This window comes from Vanellus vanellus (genome assembly GCF_965231255.1).
Source record: "Vanellus vanellus genome assembly, contig: HAP1_SCAFFOLD_35, whole genome shotgun sequence".
Lineage (NCBI taxonomy): Eukaryota > Metazoa > Chordata > Aves > Charadriiformes > Charadriidae > Vanellus > Vanellus vanellus.
The window spans coordinates 890,384-911,888 of NW_028128889.1; the positions used below are offsets into that span (position 1 = coordinate 890,384).

The 21,505-nt window shown below is 58.1% G+C and overlaps 1 protein-coding gene and 1 pseudogene across 2 annotated transcripts; both read right to left on the reverse strand.

The window, feature by feature from the left end:
* Positions 1-1,626: 1,626 nt before the first annotated feature.
* LOC309683890 (olfactory receptor 14J1-like) lies at positions 1,627-2,561 on the reverse strand (annotated as a pseudogene). Its single transcript has one exon. The product of its transcript is annotated as an olfactory receptor 14J1-like (transcript).
* An 8,692-nt stretch (positions 2,562-11,253) lies between these two features.
* LOC309683891 (antigen WC1.1-like) lies at positions 11,254-20,724 on the reverse strand (the record flags this gene model as incomplete). Its single annotated transcript, XM_082499877.1, has 12 exons — positions 11,254-11,438; positions 12,127-12,210; positions 12,647-12,742; positions 12,902-13,039; positions 13,809-14,123; positions 14,208-14,270; positions 14,742-15,056; positions 15,414-15,728; positions 15,814-16,140; positions 17,671-17,727; positions 17,845-17,979; positions 20,658-20,724. The coding sequence occupies 12 exons, from the start codon at positions 20,722-20,724 to the stop codon at positions 11,254-11,256; spliced, it is 2,097 nt and encodes a 698-aa protein (XP_082356003.1).
* Positions 20,725-21,505: the final 781 nt, after the last annotated feature.

Sequence of the window (21,505 nt, forward strand, 5' to 3'; positions counted from 1 at the left end):
GCCCTGCTCAGGGATCTGCTGGGTTCTGGGCAAGAAGAGAGGTTGGCCAGTGCCAGCCAGCACTGGAAATGGCCCATGTGAGAGGCTGGGGCTGACAAGCGCTCTTGGGCCCCTTCCCAGCCTGTCTATGCCACCAGGAGCACAGACCAGCTCCTCTCTCCTGCGCTGACATGTCTTGACTCCCTTCTTGAGACCTGGCTCTGTAGCACACACCCACAGGTGGGAGTCCTCACCCTGCATGGTCACACAGCTTTGCTGACCACCAGCGCGTTCCTCTCCTGGGCACTTTCCAGCCCAGCCCCTCCCCACCACTCCCCATCTCCCCTGCCCTCTCCCCAGCCCAGCAGAGCAGCCCAGTCTGGGCTGGCCAGGGGCTATGAAGGAAGACTCATCAACTCCATTACACCTCTTTATTGCAGGTACTCAAACTGAATGCTGCCCAAGGTTTTGCTAATCACAGAGTAAATCTCTTCTTTGCACACATTTGACATTTCTGCCTGTGGTGGATTGACCCCAGGTGGTGACTAAACATGCACCAGACATTGTATCACTCCCCTGTAGCTGGATGGGAGAGACAATCAGAAGAACAAAGGTAACAAATAAAATTTGGGTTGAGATCCAGGCAGTTTAAAAAGTGAAGGAAAAACCAGGACAAAAACTCCAACACAAGTGGTGTAAAGGCGATCACCGGCCACCTCTCACCTCCCACTGACTGATGCCCAGCCAGGCTCCCCTTGGAAAGACACCCTCTCCCCCGTCTTATCTCTGAGCATGACGTCATGTCTTGTGGAATACCCCTTTGGTCAGTTGGGGTCAGCTGTCCCGGCTGTGTCCCCTCCCTGCCCCTTGCCCAAGCCCAGCCCACTGCGAGAGGCAGCGTGAGAAACAGAAAAGGCCTTGGTGCTGTGCAAGCCCTGCTCAGTAACAGCTAAATCATCCGCATGTTATCAAGGCAGTTTAGGTCACAAATCTAAAGCACAGCACCGTACAGGCTGCTGGGAAGAAAATTAACTGCATCCCAACCCCAGCCAGTACAAAGATGTTTCTAATGGTCTGAGGGAAGATGAAAGAGTGATTTCTCATAGTGTTTCCGGAGCACGACAAATCGAAGGGAGCAGATGCTACATCAGAGGGCAGGGCTCCCATCCAGAGGGACCTAGCTAGGCTGGAGAGATGGGCTGATAGGGACATTACGACAGCCAACAAGGACAAATCCAAGGTCCTGCCCCTCGATTTGGGTAGCCCGCTGCAATGACAGAGGCTACGGACTGCCTGGCTGGCTTTCAGCTCTGATACAAGGCCCTGGATTGTAGGTATCCTGGGCTGTATAAGCAGGAGCACGGCCAGGGGAGATCTTTATCCCTCTCTGCTCAGCACTTGTCAGACCACATTCAGAATGTTTCCCAGGTTTTAACTTCTTACAATTCAAGAGAGGCATCGATAAACTGGAAGCAGTTTATCTGGAACCAGGAAGATTTACAGAAAGCCTCTGGGTGAGACAGACAGGTTTTCTGTCCCTGGAGAAGTGGGATGACTGCAATAACTCATGCATGACCATGATTATCAAGGAAAAGACACCCAAAGCATACCACCTGTCTAAGATAAACTGGAGATGACTTGTGCATTTCACTGCTTCTGAAGTACCACCGGTAGGATGAGTTTCTTCAATGAGTCTTTCAGCTCCTTGTTCCTCATGCTGTAGATGAGGGGGTTCACTGCTGGAGACACTACTGAGTATGCAACAGTAACCACCACATCCAGAGTTGGGGAGGAGATGGAGGGGGGCTTCAGGTAGGCAAGCATTAAAGTGCTGATGAACAGGAAGACCACAGCCAGGTGAGGGAGGCACGTGGAAAAGGCTTTGTGCCGTCCCTGCTCCGAGGGGATCCTCAGCACCACCCTGAAGATCTGCACGTAGGACAGCATGATGAAAACAAAACAAGCAAAGATTAAAAACGCACTAACAGCAAATAGACCAGCTTCCCTGAGGTTTAAGTCTGAGCAGGAGAGCTTGAGGAGCAGGGGAATCTCACAGAAGAACTGGTCCACAGCATTACCTCGGCAGAGAGGTATGGAAAATGTGGTAACAGTGTGCAGAACAGAATTGAGAAACCCACTGCCCCAGGCAGCTGCTGCCATGTGGACACAAGCTCTGCTGCCCAGGAGGGTCTCGTAGTGCAGAGGTTTGCAGATGGCAACATAGCGGTCATAGGCCATGATGGTGAGAAGGGAATATTCTGCTCCAATCAAGAAGACCAGCAGAAAGACTTGTGCAGCACATCCTGAGTAGGAGATGTCCCTGGTGTCCCAGAGGGAATTGTCATGGCTTTGGGGACAGTGACAGAGATGGAGCCCAGGTCGAGGAGGGAGAGGTTGAGGAGGAAGAAGTACATGGGGGTGTGGAGGCGGTGGTCGCAGGCGATGGCAGTGATGATGAGGCCGTTGCCCAGGAGGGCAGCCAGGTAGATGCCCAGGAAGAGCCAGAAGTGCAAGAGCTGCAGCTCCCGTGTGTCTGCGAATGCCAGCAGGAGGAACTGGGTGATGGAGCTGCTGTTGGACATTTTCTCCAGATGGACTCAGGGGCCTGTGCAAGGAGGAAAAGACAGTGACAAGTGAGGACAGACCTCTCTTTGCAAATCAAAGACTTTTTCTCATACACTCTCCACTCTGCCACACCCCCCCCCTTTTTCCTGCCTGGCAGGACCTTTGTTCAGCTCCCTGGATGCAGTTGTGGTTTGTGCTGGCTGAGTGTGCTGAGAAGAGCACACTGCCCGTGGGCTCCCAAGGCGTCCATCATGCCGTAGTTCAGGGTCTACCTGGGAGCAGTGTGGGTGCAGGGGCCAGATCCGATAGTCAGAATTCCTCAGACAAAATCCCTTGAAATATTGAAGGGCTCGTCAGCACCTGCACCCCCAGTACTAAAGGAAGTTGGTTGCACACAAAGGTTTAGGCTTTTGTTTGTTGTTTTGGACAGCCCTTCCCCATCCCCTCCTTTCTTCCCTGGGGAATCTCCTCTATGTCAGCAATCCTGAGCATCTCTGCTGCACTCAGGCTAAGCAGCAGAAGGATTTGCTGGGGCTTAATGCAGAGGAAGGCAAGCGGGTCTGTCCATTTGCCTTGCTCCCAGCTGCCCTGTGCTTGCTCCTTCTTGAGCTGGAGAGGCATTGCCCTCCGATGTTACCCTGAGAAGAAATCGGGCCTTGCTGACAGCAGAGGGATCCGCTGCAGATCACTAAGGGTCTCACCATGCACAAGCTCCTTCCCTTGCAGGTGAAGACTCCCCTGTTTTTTCCATCTTACAAGATTCCCCTCCAGAGATGTCTAGGCTGTGCTCCGGAGCTGTGAGCATCCCTGATCCCCATAGCACCCTTCTGATAGGCAGAAGGACCCTTCCTTGCCAGGGATCACTCCTTCTACCTGCAGCTTCTCCCTGCAGTGCCGTGGGGAGCTGCCTGGGCAGGCCGAGTGCCGACCTGACAAGCGACAGAGTCCCTGACCCATCCCATCCCCCTGGGGTGCAGGGACCCTGCTCAGAAGGACAGCCCTGAGCACCCCGGGAGCGCACCCAGCTTCACACCTTTCATGTTCTGAAATGAATGACAGATGCTCTCTGACCTGTCTGAGCGTCTTCCTTCAGGCAGAGAAGGAAGAGAGAGAAAGGAACTTGTGAGTTTGAAAGAAAACTAAATGACTTTAACGATAAATATAAAATAATAAGAAGAAAATAATGAAATAGATAGAATATATACAAATACATATCAAACTCCCAGGATGATGATCATGTCACAGGTAGGCACTAGGAATGTCCCAGACCGGACTCAGTGATCGACGGGAGCTGGATTCTGGATCTGGATTCAGGAACGCACAGGGCAGAAACAAAAGCAGACAAACAGAGTCCTCCTCGGATGTTGGCCATTGAAGAAAGAGACTGACTTCTTTGATCCCTCAGCTTTTACCATAAACACGAGGCAGATGGGATGGAACACCCTGTTGGTCAGTTTGGGATCACCTGTCCTGTCCACTCCTCCCTGCAGGTGGGACCCCTCTATGCTCTTCTGCTTCCGACCCTCCAATGGGGCAAATACCAAAGTGAGCCGCCCTTGGGTGTTATAGCAATAGGTATAAGCAGGAGCCTCTCCGCATGCCATGCCCGGGCATCAGCTATAAACACAGGTCTTATCATTCTAAGAGCAAATAGTGTCTGCACAATACGCTGTTAATTTCAGAGAGTTCAGTTAGTTAAAGATGCTTAGCTGTAAAGTCAAATTACAGAACAGAAAATTGGGTCTGTTCTACCTCAGACCAGGACAACACCCCTGCAGCTGTTTCTGGGAGAAGGGAGACATGATGCCCTGTTGCTCTGATGGTGTGGCACTGAATCAGTGACCTGGGGCAGGTTCTCCTCCTATGCACTGGTGAAGCTGTGAGAGTCCTGAAAAAACCCATAAGCTCTGAGATGTGCCTGTTTAGGAGATCCCCCCGGCAACTGCGTCTGCATTGCCCTCAGCTACAGACTTACCCTGTTAAGGGCTCTGAAGACTTCTCTCACAATGAACTCTGTGTTGTCTCCCCCCTTCACAGAGCTCTCTCATCTCCTCGTGGTGTCTGCAGGCAGTGCCCCCAGCCCTGCTGCGCTTTGCAGAGGAGCTGCTCCTGGGCAGAGCTGTCTCGCTGCAGTGCCACCCGGTTGCCATGAGCTCTCTCCATCCCAGGAGCCTGGCCCAGCTCAGCAGCAGAGGCCCAGCCCAAGGGAGAGCTGGAGTGTTCCCTGGGGCTCCCCGGAAACCTACTTTGAAAGAGACTGAAGGAATCACTGCATTCCTGCTAATCTGTCAGCTCTGCAGAGATGCTTATTGCCAGCGGTGTCATTCCTCCTCTCGGAGGCAGAGTTAGCTATGAGAATGCTTGCTCCTCGTCCTACCATTAGACAGGACACACGGACAGGGAAGAACCCATGCTTAGGGAAGGGATTGAACTGAGTCAATGGAGGCATCTCATCCTGGCATTGTAGCCCTGGGAGTCAAAGAGGAGTCATCTCCCTCCCATACATTGCACAAACCCACAGGAGGAGGGATTCATCTTGCCTCAGTTTAGGTGTGCACAAAACAGGCACCCGCATGTGAGCTGCTTGTCTCAGCATCCATGCGAATGAGATGGAGAGCAGGAATCCATGCACAAAGGCCTGGTGACATTGGAGGTGCCCGAGCTGGTAAACAATATGTGCAGGTCACTTCCAGCTCTCATGGAGCAATGTTTAGAGACAGGACAGCATGCGGGGGCATCCTCTTGGGGCCTGGTGCCAAATTCCTTTGGCCAATTGAATTGGCATGAGATGTCCGTATTTAGGACCACAAAACCTGACTCTACTCATAATCTTTAGTGCTGCCAGTGGAGGCCGTCAGCTGTCCAAATGGAGTCACGCAGCATAAGGGGACCAAAGCCTCTCTTTTTTTGTTGTCTCCATCAGCTGCATTTACTACATCCCCAGCGATTATAAAGTTGTCTCATTTACATCTCTACACATCACAAAGCTCCTGTCAGCACCAACGCGCAGTGTCATGGTGCCTTTGAACAGCAACCCAGCCCTCCACAGGTCAAGCAGTAGAGAGCAGAGACCAGAGCTCTCAGGTCACTGGAGGATGGGCATGGAAGAAATCTTCCCCGCGTACCCTCACAGAGGGTCAGCCGGAACTCTGCAGCTGATCACAAAGAGACAAAATTCTCTGGGGTCTCCTGGCAAAAGCACACTCCCTGTGGAGTCGTGGAGGGGATTTGGGTCTGTGTAGAACCTGTTCTGGGCTGCTTCACAAGGACCATGCACAGCATCCGGGAGGCTGAGAAGGAGATAGACAGCTGGTTACAAGCACAGTCTGAAGTGGACCCACAGCCCATGGCCAAACAGCCAAAAACTCCCACTCTGTCATACAGAAGGGAGGGGCACCAGTAACAGTGAGGAATGGAAGCTTGTTACTGTAAAGACCAGCAGGAGGAAGAGACTTCCCCCAAAACTTGAGGTGTCCTTGCAGAACCACTTCACTGCTCTGCAGAGTGAAGAGGAAAAACCCACTGCATCAGGAGAGGCGCTGGAGCTGAGTAAGGCCACCCTATCTGCTCCCCGTGTAACAACCAGTGCAACTCAGAAAAGGCGACGGGTGATAGCAGTAGGTGACGCTCTTCTGAGAGGCACGGAGGCACCCATTCGCTGACCTGAGGCACTCTCTGGAGAGGTGTGCTGCTTAGCGGGGGCTCGTATCAGGGATGGCACCGAGAGCAGTCCTCTGGCTGTTATCTGCTGCTGCTGTTTCACGTGGGCACCAGTGATGCATCCGGGAGCAGCCTGAAGACGATGAAGAAAGACTATAGAGCCGTGGGAGCAGTGGTCAGGGACTCTGGGGCGCAGGTGGTTATTTCATCCATCCTCCCAGTCAAAGAGAAGGGTTTGAAAGGTCCAGTCAAAGCTGGCCAGTCAATAAATGGCTACAGGACTGGTGCCACAGCCAGGGGTTTGGCTGCTTCGACCATGAGACTCACTTTGAGAAACCGGGTCCCCTGGGGCCTGATGGGGTCCACCTGTCAGAGAAGGGGAAGACCAGCTGGAGTGCATGGAGCTCCACCTGGGGATGGATAAGGAGCGGATCAAGAGCTTGTGGGTCAGGATTAAAGGGAGGGCAGGGACAGGTGACATTTCAGTAGGGGTCTGACAGAGGCCACCCCACCAGGAAGACTGTGCAGATGAGGCCCTCTATAGGCAGATTGGAGCAGCCTCACATTCACAAGCCCTGGTCCTCACGGGGGACTTCAGTCACCCTGATATCTGTGGGAGGGAGAACACAGCAGGGCATAAGCAATCCAGAAGGTTCCTGCAACGTGTTGATGACAACTTCCTTCTCCAAGTCACAGAGGAGCTAACGAGGAAAAGGACCATGCTGGACCTTGTTCTCACCAACATGGAGGGGCTGGTGGGGAATGTGAAGCTCAAGGGCAGCCTTGGCTGCAGTGATCATGAGATGGTGGAGTTGAAGAGCCTTAGGGCAGCGAGGAGGGCGCACAGTAAGCTCACGTCCCTGGACTTCAGGAGAGCAGACTTGTGCCTCTTCAGGGATCTGCTTGGCAGAGTAGCATGGGATAAAGCCCCGGAGGGAAGAGGAGCCCAAGAAAGCTGGCTAATATTCAAGGATCACCTCCTCCAAGCTCAGGAGCAATGCAACCCAACAGAGAGGAAGTTGGGCAAAAATGCCAGGAGGCCTGCATGGGTGAACAAGGAGCTCCTGGGCAATCTCAAAGAGAAAAAGGAAGCCTACAGAGGGTGGAAGCAAGGGCAGGTAGCCTGGGAGGAATACAGAGAAATTGTCCGAGCAGCCAGGGATCAGGTTAGGAAAGCTAAAGCACAGATAGAGTTAAATCTGGCCAGGGGCGTCACGGACAACAAGAAAAGCTTCTATTGATATGTCAGTGACGAAAGGAAGATGACGAAAATGTGGACCCTCTCAGGAAGGAAATGGGAGACCTGGTAACCTGGGACATGGAGGAGGCTGAGGTACCCAATGACTTTTTTGCCCCGGTGTTCACCGGCAGGGGGTCCAGCCACACGGCCCAAGTTGCAGAAGGCAAAGGCAGGGAATGGGAGAATGAGGAACTGGCCACTGTAGGAGAAGACCAGCTTCAAGACCATCTGAGGAACGTGAAGCTGCACAAGTCCATGGGACCTGATGAGATTCATTTGTGGGTCCTGAGGGAACGGGCAGATGGTTTTCTACCAGCCCCATGCTTTCTCAACCCTCAACCTTTGCAGTGGCACAAGCCTGGTCTGCCAAACACCTTCACTCCTGTCAGGTTTGTAAAAGGCCCACACACATCTGGGCATGCCCAGTGTAAGCTGGCCTCCACCCAAACCTGGAGCCCCCTGGCCTTGTAGGCTTGGAGGGGCCAGGTCCCCTCTGTCTGGGGCTGGGCACAGCTTCTCCCTGGCAACTTCCCTGAGGAGCACTCCTCGTGTGTGTCAGCCTGTCCCCTGGCCCAGGTGGCAGAGTGGCTGCTGGGGCAGGGCTGAAGTAGCTCAGCTGGGAGAGCGTTAGACTGAAGATCTAAAGGTCCCTGGCTCAACCCCAGGCTTCAGCAATGATTTTCTCCCTTTCATTTTTGCAGAGCCCCTCTGCCTTCTTCCAGCCTGCCCCAGCCATGCTTGCTCCATCACCTCTTGCCAGAGCACTGGCACTGCCCTGGAGCTGTGAATCTGTGGCTTAGAAGGAGCCTTCCTCCAGGGCCACAAGTCCCCATCCTCCCTCTGGGCAGGACTCTCCATTCAGTGCTGCTTTGGGGTGGTGTCCAGCTGTCCCCCCTTCCCAGTTCCACAGAGATGGGGATCTCTCCTCTGTAGGGTCTCTGTAAAGACCCTGTTCCTCTCCTCTTTGTCTCGCTTGATGGTGCACACTCTGCTCCCCTCCTCGTGCACCTCCTTCACCTTGTCTTCAGTTCCCAGACCAGAGGCCACCGTCCCCCCAGTCCCAGGGAAGGGCACTCCCTGGAACCGAGGCCTGGATGGCAGCATCCTTCCTGCGGGGGGGTGTTGCAGCCACACCTCTGATGTGCCCAGGACAGTTGGCAAAGCCATGCTGAGGGTCACCCACTGCAGTGCACGGGCGTCAGTGATGTTTAGTCCCACTCTGTCCTGAGTGGAGTTTCTTGGTCCCCTTTGCCCCCCTGCTGCAGTGATTGATAAAACACCTCTGTGCCCCTCTCTGGGCATCAGCCCCATGGAGATGGAAGCCTGCCCTTCACCCCACCTCCAGGGATGCTGTGGGGCAAAAGAAGTGCAGGAGGAGACCCAGTACCTGGACAAGGGTCTGTGAGATTTCTGCCCGTGTCTCCCCCACAACACACCCTGGGGTGTCAATAAGAGCCTGAGGGCACCTCACCCCAGGGAGGCCATGTCCCTCACCCTCTTGTACTGCTCCTCCTGTGGAGATGGGGACAGATGTGGCACAGAGTTGTATTGTCCTGGGTGGCAGAGGAGGCTCAAGGGAAGAGGTTTGTTCCTCTCCATCCAAACACCCCAGGGTGGGCCAGAGCGTGGGAGCAGTGCCTGCAGCAAGAGCCTCCTTCTGCCCCATCACCTTGCAGAGACGCTGAAGGGGCAGTGCTCTGCAGTGCAGCCCTGTGCCAGGATCAGGCCCCAGTGGAGAGGCAGTCCGGCCTTCCCCCATCGCAGGAGGATCCAAGTGCTGTTTTGTGCAGAGGGTCCCCAGGCACCCAGGGGACAACAGAGCTGCCGTGTCATAGACATGTCGTGGGAGCAGAATGTCTCTTCTACTAGCAAGTGTGAAGGGGATGTTGCTCAGTGGTCAAGCGCCCACTGTGCATGTGGGAGGTCCCGGGTTTGATCCCCGGCATCTCCAAGGGTGTTCTTCTCTGAATCCCCAGCCTCAGGCAAGCACAGGCTGGAGCTGGAGCCTCTGGTCCTCTCCAGGCACTGTGGGCCTGCCCTGCCCACCCAGGGCCTGGCTGTGGGGTGAGGAGGGCTCTGCCTCTTTTGAGCCCCCTCTCAGAAGAGAGGCAGGTGGCTGTGCTGGGCCTGAGCTCAGGTCACTGCCTGCACCACAGACCCACCCCACCCACCACCCAGGGACAAGGTTGGGCAGCAGAGTGCCTGTGAGGAGACCTCAGGGAGGAGGTAGACATCAGCAGCACACGAGGAATCCTTTCTGGCTGCACTGAGAGATGTGGTGTGAGGGTGCTGCTCCAGCCCGGGTGTCCTTTGGAAGCAGAGCCACGCTGCCCTGGTGGCTTCCCAGGGTCTGAGATTGCCCTGTCTCCAGGTGAAGATCCCAGAGCACGTGGGAAGCACCCTTCTGTGCCAGCAGGTAGGCGTGTTTGAGCTGGATGAACTTGGACAGACCTGTGGGACTCCCATCTGGAGGGATGACACCTCTTACCCTGACCCTGTCTCCAGGTCCTCTTCCCTCTGCCATCACCACTGGCTTGAGCAGAGCCTCAGCTCAGGGCACCCGGAGCTGTTGAGGTCAGGCACAGCCCTGCAGAGGTGGAACTGGGGGGCCAGAACCCACCTCTTGTTCTAGGGGGTGTTTGGGGTCCCCATCCACCCCATGCAAGTGGGAAGAGCAAGACACAGGCCTGTCCACAGCTGTGCACAGGCAGGGAGGACCAGGAGATGGTGTCCCCACTGTTTCCCCACCAAAACTACCTGCAACCAAACCATGTGAGAAATGGCCTTTCACTGCAGGGTGCCCAGTCTCCAGGAACAGTGGGCCCAAATTCAGACAAACGAGGTATAAAAGTGAAGCAAAGAAGAAGAGAGGTGGGAAAATCTTCTGAACACGAGATGATGGGTGCCAGGATGGACACTGACCTGTAAACTCAAGCTGCCCCAGATGGCAACCATAGAGAAGAGCCCATTGTCCTTCCCAGGCCACCTCCCCACCAGCCCTTCCCTCCCACAGCTGTGACAGTTCTCCCTGACTCTGGCACCTGGCAGAGCTTTGCCTCCTCCTCCTCAGGGAGATGTGTGAGGGGGCAGAACACCTGAGCAGAAAGAGCCCGTTTCATGGTATTTTGGGGCCTGAACAGTCTGGCCCTGCAGGCTGGGTCCGGTCTTTGTGGCAAAGCGGGATTGTCACTGTGCCCTGACTCTGTGCCTGCTCCTGCAGCTCCCACGGACCTGCCTGAGAGATGGGACGGTGAGACCCCAACCCTCTGCACTGGTACCCCACGCTGGGCAGAGCGCGGCTGTGGAAAGCCCATGGGAGAGCAGCGTTCCCAGGGCGAGACCCCCTCGGCGATGGCTGACACATATGGTCACTGCATACATGGGACCAGCGTGGCCCAGGCAAAGCTGCAGGAAAGGACAACTGGGGAACCCCGGGGTGAGGAGATGGGCGCTCGCACTGGGTGAATCACAGGACTTTGCAGAGAATCCTTTTTGCTGGAAAGTGTGACTGGCAGGGTGGAAATGTCTCTGTCAGCAGAAACATTTCCGAGGGACCATGGGCTCTCACAGCCTGCTGTCCCCAAGACATGTATCTTCCCCACTCCCATGTTTTCCTTCTCTGTTCCCCCTAGTTGGCCTCAGGGAGACACTACAACTCCTGGGCAGGCAAGAAGAGCTCTGGCTCGAAGACTCAAAGGCTTTTAATAAGACCAAATACACGGGCACAGTATAAAAACAGGGGATTAAAAATAGAGCAACCGCCCAGCAGTTTCTGTTGCCCATGGAAAAGGGAGACGGTTCCCTGGTGCTCACGGCTCTCCCAGCTGCACAGACCTCTCCTCTCTCCTGGCTGCACCCTGCTGCATGGCAGGGATGTGCTCTCCTGGCCCGGGGCTCAGGGACTGCTGTGCACTGAGATCCGGTCTCACAGCCTCTGTGTCCTCAGGGAGATGCGCCAGAGACACCTCTTCAGCATCATCGTAGCCCGTGCTCTCTGGGGACAGGGAACAGACATCCCCCTTAGCTCCAGGGGCCCCAGCACTTCTCTGGGAGCGCAGGGCTGCGTCTGCAAGCAGCAAGGCATGCTACTGCATGTTCACCCCATGGGGTGCCCCTTCTGGACTCTACATCTCCTTCCTCCCTTCTCACCAGTCCGGAGATGTTCAGCTCCCTCTCTCACCGTTACTTCCCCCAAGGAAAACTCCTGGGGCAGGTGGCCCCGTCCCAGCAGGTCGGGCTCTCAGTATGGCAGCGATTCATCCAGCACCAGGGATGGCACCCCAGGAACCGGCAGCGCTATCTCCCCCTCTCACCTCCGGGTGCATCCTTGGGCCCTGCTCCTTCCTCTGGCACCCTGGGCATTTCCCAGTCTTCCTGCCCAGGGGCAGGATCTTCCCCTGGGTCAGAAACCTCCCTGGCATCATCATAGCCATCCGCTGGGTCACCTTCGGCCAGGACAGGGACATCTGAAAGGAGAGGGGAGCTGGTGACAGAGAGAAGATACATCTGCAGAGCAGAGGATGGGAGGATACGCAGGGACATGGGGCTCAGACATTGGTGTTGGCAGCCCCACAAAAGACCCCCCCATGTCCTCTCCAACTCTGACGCTGACACCCAGTGACACTGCTGTCCATCACATGTCTTCAGGGAGGAGAGATCCACCCCTTCCTGCCCCACATTACCTGGGGCTGGCCCCGGACCATCCTCCTCCTTGCTGTCCCCGGGGTAGGACTGCAGCTTGGTCAGGGACCCCTCTGAAGAGGCGCCTGGAGAGAGGCACAATGGGTGTTCCAGGAGTGCGCTCTGCTGACGCTGCTTGTGGCCAGTGCTGCTGTGGACGGGGGACCCACAGAGCCACGGCTGCATGGGGACGAGGGCTGAGGACTCACCCTGCTCTCCTGGGACAAACCCCTTCTCAAAGGGCCTCCCAGAGCTGCCCTGGGACAGCCCCTTCCCTCACCCCTCATGTGTCCCCCAGGGTGCCGGGGCAGGCAAAGAGGGGCCATCCCCAGCTGGGGCGAGCAGAGCTGGTGGGGAGAAAGCTTCTCTCCTGGGACCAGGACCTGTCTGCTCTCCCCACACACCCCACAGCCCCAGAGCTGCAGGGACCATGGGCCAGGGGGCTTCAGGGGGTGTCAACCCTGGGTGGGGACCAGGGGGAAGGCACTGTAGATGTGTCCTCAATGAGGGACGCGCACCAACCTGAGCCGCTGAACCTTGCCTGCTTCTCCCATGCTGGGCTGTAACCGATCTCCTCGTACACAGCCTCAGGGAAGGGCTCCTGAGCTCTCTCAGAGCCTGCGGACAGAGGCAGAGCTGGCCCAGGGGTGGTCAGAGAGAGGATGGCATTCCGCAGGTAGGAAACACCTAGTCCCCCAGCTCTGCCTCTACCACTCACTGACAGCCCACACCAGCCCTGGCCTTGCCAGGAGGCATCTTACCCTGGAAGGGACCCACCTCTTCGCCCAGCCCTGGCGCGTCGCACTTGCCCGGCCAGGAGGGCTAGGAGCAGGCAGAGAAGGGCTCCCAGGATGATGCAGATGATGACAGGCAATGAGAGTCTCCCGCTGCCACTCAGACGGCCCCGGGTGAGATCTGCATGGCAGGAACACAGAAAGGGCAGTACCAGGCCTGGGAGAGGTGAGGGGCCGGGACAGCCCAGTCCTGATCCCCACTGCATCTTGACTAGGGGACTCCAGGGCATGAGGGATGGGTACGCTCCATCCTTACTGGGTAAATGACACTCCTTCCCAACCTCCCCACCTCCCTGCTACCCTGGTGCCTCCTCCTGGGAGAATTCACACCCCAGAAAGGAGCCCATTCCTTCTGGCTGTGGGTCACAGCCTGGGCCCAAGGAGAGCCAGCGCCAGTGGGGAGGACAGGTTACCTGCTCGAGGGGTTGGTGCTGCCGTCCTGGGTGCATCTGCAAGGAAGGAGAAGGAGAATAGGGCTGATGGGTGGGTGTGCAGGTACCAGGGAGCCTCCTCTCTGTCACATAGTGTGTGTGTGTGTGTGTGTGTTTGTGTGCACATGTGTGCATGTGCAGACATCCCTGACACTTCCCACCAAAACTGCCCCTCCTGCACCGCTGGTGAGGGTGGCCAGGAAGGAGCCCACGGCCCTACTCTGGCCACAGGGCAGGACAGAGCAGGCAGCCCAGTGATGGCCCTGGGGGCTGCAGGGCCCTGCGAGCAGAAGCTGGAGGACATCGAGCCCCACAGAAGCTGCTGCCCACTTGGCAAAAGGCTCCCGTGCTCTGCAGCGATGGCCTTGCTCTCAGGACCTCTGGAGCCATGACAGGACCGAATGGGGGAAACGGCTCCTTGCTGATACCCTTGTGAGGAGCATCAGCCCTGCCACTTACTTGAGCAGCGCACAGCAGCGTCCTCCTTATGGCGGCAGGCACCGCTGTCCCCATGCCGGGCCCAGCAGTCCTGCAGAGATGGCTCTGTCCCCCGGCACTCCACCTGCTCCAGCCAGATGGGGCCCGTCCCCTCCCCAAATGCAGCCTCGTGCAGGGCAGACACCGCAGGGCCACAGCCCAGCTGCCTGCATGCCACCTCGGCATCCCGCATGTCCCACCAGTCGTCACACACCGTCCCCCAGGAGCCACGGTGCCAGACCTCCACTCTGCCAGAGCACCCGTTCTCGCCTCCCACGGCACGAATCTTCTCCCTGTCTGGAGAAGGCAGAGAGCTCCCAGGGCAGCGGGACAGCAGGCAGAGCCCTGCCAGGCGAGAGGAGCACGCGGAGGAGCAGCTACCTGTGCAGCTCGTGGTGCTGGGGCACGCAGCCGTTGGGGCCGGGGGCAATTCTGGCTGACGCCCTGCAGAAGGAAATGCTGCGGTGAAGGGGCTGCTGCAGGGCATGGTGCAGCAGAGAGCGGGGCTGTGCTCTGCTCGTGCCACCTCACTCACGGCAGCACCTGAACCCCGGTCACTCAGGGGACACGCAGTGTGAGGGACCCTGACTGCTCAGCCCCAAAGGGACCCTGGACTTCACAGCAGCAGCAGGGTGCCCATGGAAGGGACACTCCTGGGACCCCTGGCTGTTCCCTTCTGAGACCGTGCCTCCAAAAACCTCTTCCCTGCCCAGGCAAAGCTGGGAGCCCAGCTGGCAATTCCCCTGCTGGTGAATGTGTGGGGCTCTGAGGGCTGAAGTACCATTTTTGCAACCAGCAGCAGAAGTGTCTGGCATGGAAAGGAAGAGCCTCGGCAGAGCCTGTCTCTGCGTTTGACCATGCCCAGCAGGGAGCAGGAGCTGGGGAGAAGCTGGTGCCCGGGTAGCTCAGAATTACCATTGCAGGTGATGTGGGTCTCATCTTGCAGGTCATCACATGACTGTGGGTTCCAGGGATCAGACAGACACTGCCAGAAGGAGCTGTTTCTCTCCCCACACTCCACATGATCCAGCCAGGCAGGGCCAGACAGCCTGCCGGGGGACAGTTGTGTTTCCAGGGTCTGTATGTCCCCGCAGCCCAGCTCCTTGCATGCCAGCGACATCGTTTTGTAAGTCATTGAGTTGGAGCAAACGCTCCCCCACGTCCCATTGTAGAAAACCTGCAGGCGCCCGGAGCAGTTGTTGCTGTTCTCCAGCCTCAGGGCCACGAACTCTGGGAGGAAAGGCACCGAGGGGGAACAGGCTGGTGTGGGGCTGTGGCAGCAGGGATGCCTCTGCACAACCCACACCCTCAGCCAGGCAAAGGAACGGCCAGCAAGTCCCTCTTGCACCCACGGGCAGAGAAATGTCCCTGATGGACAGACAACCCTGCCCTCCCTGCAAACCATCAGGGACAGCTGAGCTCCCCAGGGACCCCCGAAGGGACTGAGGGGACCTGTGGGTGGGTGTCCCCAGGATGGGCTTTGTCAGAGGCTCAGAGGTGGCCAGTAACAGCCTCGGCCATTGCCGGCCCTCCCCTCGTCCCAGCCTGCCTGGGCACTGGGCTCCCACTGCAGCCCCTGGCACAGACCTGAGCAGACGACTCCTGCGTCCTCTTTGTGCCCGCAGTCGTGCTGCCCCCAGGACCCTGCCGGGCAGTCCCAGAGAGCAGCTTCGGCCCCGGAGCAGTTCACTCCATCCAGCCAGATCTGACCAGAGCCTTTCCCAAACTGAGTGGAGCCAACTGCCTCCACCGCCCCTCCACAGCCCAGCTGGCGGCAAACGACAGCAGCATCGGACAGGTCCCAGTCGTCATCACAGACAGTCCCCCAGCGTCCCTGGTAGTAGACCTCCACTCTCCCAGCGCAGCGCCCAGGCCCGTTCACCAGCTGCACCCGCCGGCTCCCTGCAGCAGGAGGAAACCCCAGCTGCCGTCACGGGCTGGCTGCCCACCCAGCCCAGAGCCTGGGAGGCCCTGCAGTGCCACTCACCCCAGCAAACGACCCCCACATCCTCGGCAATCCCTGCGTCCAGTGCACTCTCAGGCAGGGAGGTGTTGCAGAGGGTCAGGTTGGCCTCATGCCCTGCGCACCGGACCCCTCGAAGCCCCATGGGACCCGTCCCTCGCTGAGGCTTTGGGGGGTTGTAGGCTGTCTCTGCCTCTCCGCACTGCAGCTGCCGGCACACCACGCTGGCCTCCTTCAGATCCCACTGGTCATCCAGGACTCTGCCCCACGTCCCGTGCTGGAAGATCTCCACTCGCCCATCACACCGGCTTCCTCCACCCACCAGCCGCAAGGATGCAAAGCGATCTGGGCCTGGGGAGAGCAGCCATGCCCCAGTCCTTGGTGGCATCGGGGAGCCTGGCAGCCTGCAGCATGTCTCCAGGCTCTGGCACCCTTGCAGAGGGGCCCAGAAGGGAAATTCCTTGCAGAAGGAGCTCGCCTGCCTGCCTCTAGCCCCCAAGGAGAGCTCCTTGTCCAGGGCTCCATGGGGTGCTTTCCCAGTCCCCGAGCCTTCCTGAGTAAGACGCCAGCTTTGCTCTTGGTGGGGCAGAGCCACAGAGCACGTCCCTGCCAAGGCAGTTGGGGCAGCTCCCGCAGGAGGGAGCAGCAGCCAGAAGTGGCCACTACTGAGACACGGGACAGAGCCCACACGTCTCTGTCCATCTGCATCCCTTGGGATGGGCGACTGGGAGCCAGACCAAGGTGGGCCTTTGCCATCAAATGGGAAAAGTTTGGGTCCTGCGCTGACCAGAAGCCAGCCCCACTCTGCAGCTAACCCCCAGGTCTGATGCTGCTGCTGTTGGCCCCCGGGCAGCACCTCTGGCTGTGGGATTGGGCTCTGTGGGACTCTCTGTGGGGTGGGACAGGGCTGCCTGCAGGCAGAGGGATGGAAACAAGCTCCACAGCCACGTCCCCGGCCCATCCCACTGTGGGAAGGTAAAGGAGCCTGGGCCTGGCGGTGGCCCCAGGGCCGGAGCTGCTGCCCTGAGGGGGAAAGACACTGGCCCCTGTTCAGTCCTCTGCTCTGTCACAGTGGAGTAGTCAGTCTGAGCAGGCAAAGTGCTCCAGATGTCCCCTGGTGACGCCTTGCACTGCCACAGCGTCCCCTGCTTTCGGAGACCATGTAGCACGTAGGGAGAAAACGGAGTTAATGGAGTGTTTTCCCAGCACTCACCTGAGCATATGACAGCAGCGGTGTTCCCATGGGAGCACGGTGACATCCCCAGGGCAGTCACTGGGCACTGGCCCAGGTGGGATTCAGTCCCGTCACAGCGGAATGAGTCTCTCCAGATGGGGCCAGTGCCTCTCCCAAAATGCCCTCCTCTGGGAACAGACTCAGCGAATCCACAGTTGAGGTGACGACAGAGAACGTGGGTGTCCGAGACATCCCAGTGGGAGGCACAGAGGGTGCCCCAGGTCCCCAGCACCTGGACCTCCACCCTCCCCTCACACGCCGTGGTGCCATTCACCAGCCTGAACCCTGTGAACTCAGGGACAGAGAAGGATGAGATGGGGCAGTTTGTGATTTTGCTCCCTTGGGTGGTGGAATAGAGGCTAAATGGACACCCTTCCTTTCTCTTCCTTCTGTACAACATTAGGGCTGCAGACAAACATTCAAGGTCAGGTCTAATGGGGCCCTCCACAACCTGATCTAGTTGAAGATGTCCCTGTTCATTGCAGGGGGGTTGGACTAGATGACATTTAATGGTCCCTCCCAACCCAAACCATTCTATAGTTCTATGATCGCCCCTCCTGTCCTCACACCCAGCACAGCGCAGTCCCTGCCCTGATCCCCTGTCTTCAGCCCAACCCCCGTGTTAACAGCCTGCCCTGAGTCCTTACGTGTGCAGGTGACACCGACATCATGCGCGTGGGTGCAGGGCTGGTCCCTGGGGGACCCTGTGGGGCAGGAGGCGAGAAGGGATTCATTCCCCACACACTGGAGCTCCCTGTCCCACATGGGACCAACCCCTTCTCCAAAGTGAGCTGCCTCATGGACAGACAGGGCTGTGCCACACTGCAGATCCCTGCAGACCACATCGGCAGCTTTGGGACCAAAGTCTGAGTCACAGACAGTTTTCCACTGGTTCCCATCACGGATCTCCACTCGTCCTGAGCAGGGGCTATCCCCTCCAACCAGCTGGACAAATCCTGGAATGACCAAAGAACCCTGTGAATTCCCAGAGCCCTCTCTTGGTTACATGTCCCACCATGTCCCACCTCATCTGCCTTGGGGCACTCACAGCCAAAGAGCCTCTTAAGAATCTCCCAGTGGGTGCTGATGGTACAAACACACCAGGGAACCCCTGCTGCTCCTCTGACATCATCACAGCACTCGTGGGTTGTTTTTTCCCCCAAACCCACAGCCACAGGAATCACTTAGAAGAACTGATGCTCTCCTGGAGACCCTGGGCTACCTGGCATTGGCCACATTCACTGCAGCACCTGGAGAACTTGAGCCCAAGGAGATGCACTGAGGCTCTGTTGGCTGCTGAGGTCTTCTCTGCCCCACCGAGCTCAGAGCCAGGCTGAGGAACCCCTTGGAGCCGCCAGAACAGCACCCCATGCCCAGGTGGTTCTCAGTTTGTTGGGGCACTGCTATTAGATGGGACATGCCAGAGGGAAGAGATGTGGTGCGGGTGTACCTGCAGTCTCTGTCTGCACCAGCCCCGGCTCCAGCGCCTGCCCAGGGAGGGGTCCTCAGCCAGGGCCAGAGGACACTGCCAGGTGTGCACATCCCCGGCCACCAGTTGGGAGAGGGCAGGAGAGCGGGCAGAGGGGCAGCCCTGGGATGACACCAGCTCCCAGTGCAAAGACAGGCCAAAGGAGAGCCAGAAAGCGCTGGCAAACCCCTGTGGCACAGGGCAGGCAGGGGCTGGGGTGGGCAGGAGAGGCTGGGCAGCAGGTCGGCACTGCCTGCACAGGGTTGTCTCCCTGTGGGATGGCTCTCATGGGGTGACTCTGGAAGAGGAATGAGGTGGCCACGGGCCATCCTGCTCTTCTGCCCAAGCCCAGCGCTCCTCCTCTCTGAGCAGGCCCTCTGCTTTAGGGGACTCCTGTCTGCCAGGGGACACAACCCAAAGGTCCCAGGCCACCTCGGGCCCTTCCTTGAGATGTGGGTGGCCACATGAGCTGTTCTCAGTGCCTCTGGTATGAGGGGACCTTGTCCTCAGTGTTGCCAGACAGGTCCTGTCTGAATGGAAGGAGAGAGATGAGAACCAATGGACACCATGGGGCAGGGAGGGGGATTCGTCTTCCGGTACCTGGATGTGACCAAGGGTAGGCTGAGCCACCTCTAGGGGCCAAGGTTGGCACCCGGGGTGGGCTCCCATTGGCCCTTCCCCAGGGACCTGGGACACCAGCAATGACAGTCCCAGCTCAGCAGTGCAACTGACCACCCGGGGTCCTGCTCCAGCTCGCACCCGCTCTCTGAGGGCACAGCCAGGTCCTTTCCCCTGTCCTGGCCCCACAGGTATGAACAGGCTGTCCCTTACCTGAACACGTCACACCAGCGTCCCAACCATGATAACAGCTGTGTATTCCCCATCCTCTGTGTGTACAGTCAGACAGGGCAGACTCGGTGCCACGACACTGAACATCATCCATCCAAATGGGGCCAGATCCTGGCCCAAAGTGTCCGTACCGAGGAGCTTCAAGAGCAGACCCACAGCCCAGCTGCTTACAAACGACCGCAGCATCGGCCATGCCCCAGGAGTAACTACACACAGTCCCCCACTGGCCCTGGTGTTTCACCTCCACTCTCCCAGCACAGCGCCCACCGCCATCCTCCAGCCTCACCTCTGCAGCCCCTTCAAACACAAAAATGGGACCGATCAGGAGAGTGCCGAGCCCCAGAATGCAGGTCTGGGACTGCCCCCTGCCCAGACTGAGTCACAGGCACTGGGGTGGGAGCCCTCTCCCCTTTGAGCTTTCCCCAGGGACGTGTGGGTGTCCCTTCTCTCCCCACCACCCATACAGGCTAGGGGTGCCCAACCCCAGCCCTGCTGGGCCATTGACTCTCCCACAGCTCTTGGAACTTTCTCCCACTCCAACAGCCCCCTGCACATGCTCATCCACCCACTGTGCCCCCATCCCTGCACAGGGCACCCGCTCCCCCTGAGCCCAGCACCCCCTGAACAGTCCCATGCACCCAGGCTCCCAGCATCCCCAGCCGACCACCTGCTCCCCGGGGCTTTCAGTGCCCTCAGGGAGCACCGAGATGATCCCAAGGATCCCCCCAACCCATGCATCCCCATTGCCCCCGGTGCCAGCCCAGCCCCTGCGATTGGCTGGGAACCTGAGGAAGGAAAAATCTCTGTAACCTGTGAGTGCAGACAGAGTGGTCATCCTCTCTCTATAGGGCACAAACTGCCTTCCCGGGGTGGGGGCTCCCCTGGACCCTGGGGCAGTGAGCAGCACACAAACCCTCTGGGGCACCCGAGAGTTTGGCTGTGGTCTGGGGATTGCTGAGTGCTGCCATCGCTACCTGAGATGCTGCCAGCCCCAGGGTACAGCACTGAGGAACAAGGAGTCCCAAAAGGGTACCCCAAGATGGGGTGTTCGTATATACAGCCAGACATGGGATGCCATAAACACAGAGAGGCACAGAGAAAGGCAGAAGGTCTATGGACTTGGGCACATTCTGACCCTCATCTCATCTCATCTCATCTCATCTCATCTCATCTCATCTCATCTCATCTCATCTCATCTCATCTCATCTCATCTCATCTCAGTGGATCCTACAAAGAAACCCCATTCCCAAAGGGTTCCTGATGATCCCACTGGTACCCGATAACGCTGGGCTGTGGGAATAGGGAGCCAGCACTTACCTCTGCAGAGCTGCAGCCAGAGGAGAAGCAACAGCATCTCAGGAGAGAGAAGTCCTTCTGTCCTCATCTTGACCCAGCTGCCCTGCCGGCACAGCCTGCTGCACCCTGCTCCCTATCACGGCTCCTGGGGACTCATGGGGATGATGACAATGGGAGGGTAATATATATCTCTGCAGATGCCGACCCAGCTGCAGGAGGAGCCAATCGAAGCAGCAGCACCTTTTAAGACGTTATCGGGAGCTATCTCCCCTCCGACACAGCCCAGCCCTCCAATGAACTTCTCCAGCGCCGTTCATGACCATATATGAAGGACATACATGTCCCACTGCGTGTATCACGGTCGCTGTGGTGGCGGATTGTCATGGGACAAGCTGGGTGTGGAGGGAATATGAGTCGGTCACTCCTTGCACCTCGCTGTGGGGACTGGGAGCACTGAGCATCTCTTCCGCTGGCCTCATCCATGAACCCAAGAGGCAAAGTCCAGCTGTTCCCGAGCTGTGGGAGCCATGGAGCTGGGACTGCACAGGGGTCTGTGTCAGGATGGGCAGGAAATCACCCCTGCCCCTGCTACAGACCCCTCTGTGCTGGGAGCAGCAGCCGGGAAAAGGCCTTGGCCAGGGCAAGAGCTCCATCCCAGCAGTGCTGGCTTGTCCAGGCCTCCCCAGAGAGCCCATGGTCGGTCCCTCACAGCAGCTGGAGCTGGGACACGTCCCTGCCCTGGCAGCAGACATGCAGCCCAGAGGCTCAGACGTGTCCCTGACTCTCAGCGTGTCACCGAGGGGCCGTTATTCCCCGCGGGCGGATCGGGAGCTGGAGCCTGCAGGTGCACAACCCACAGCCCACGTGGC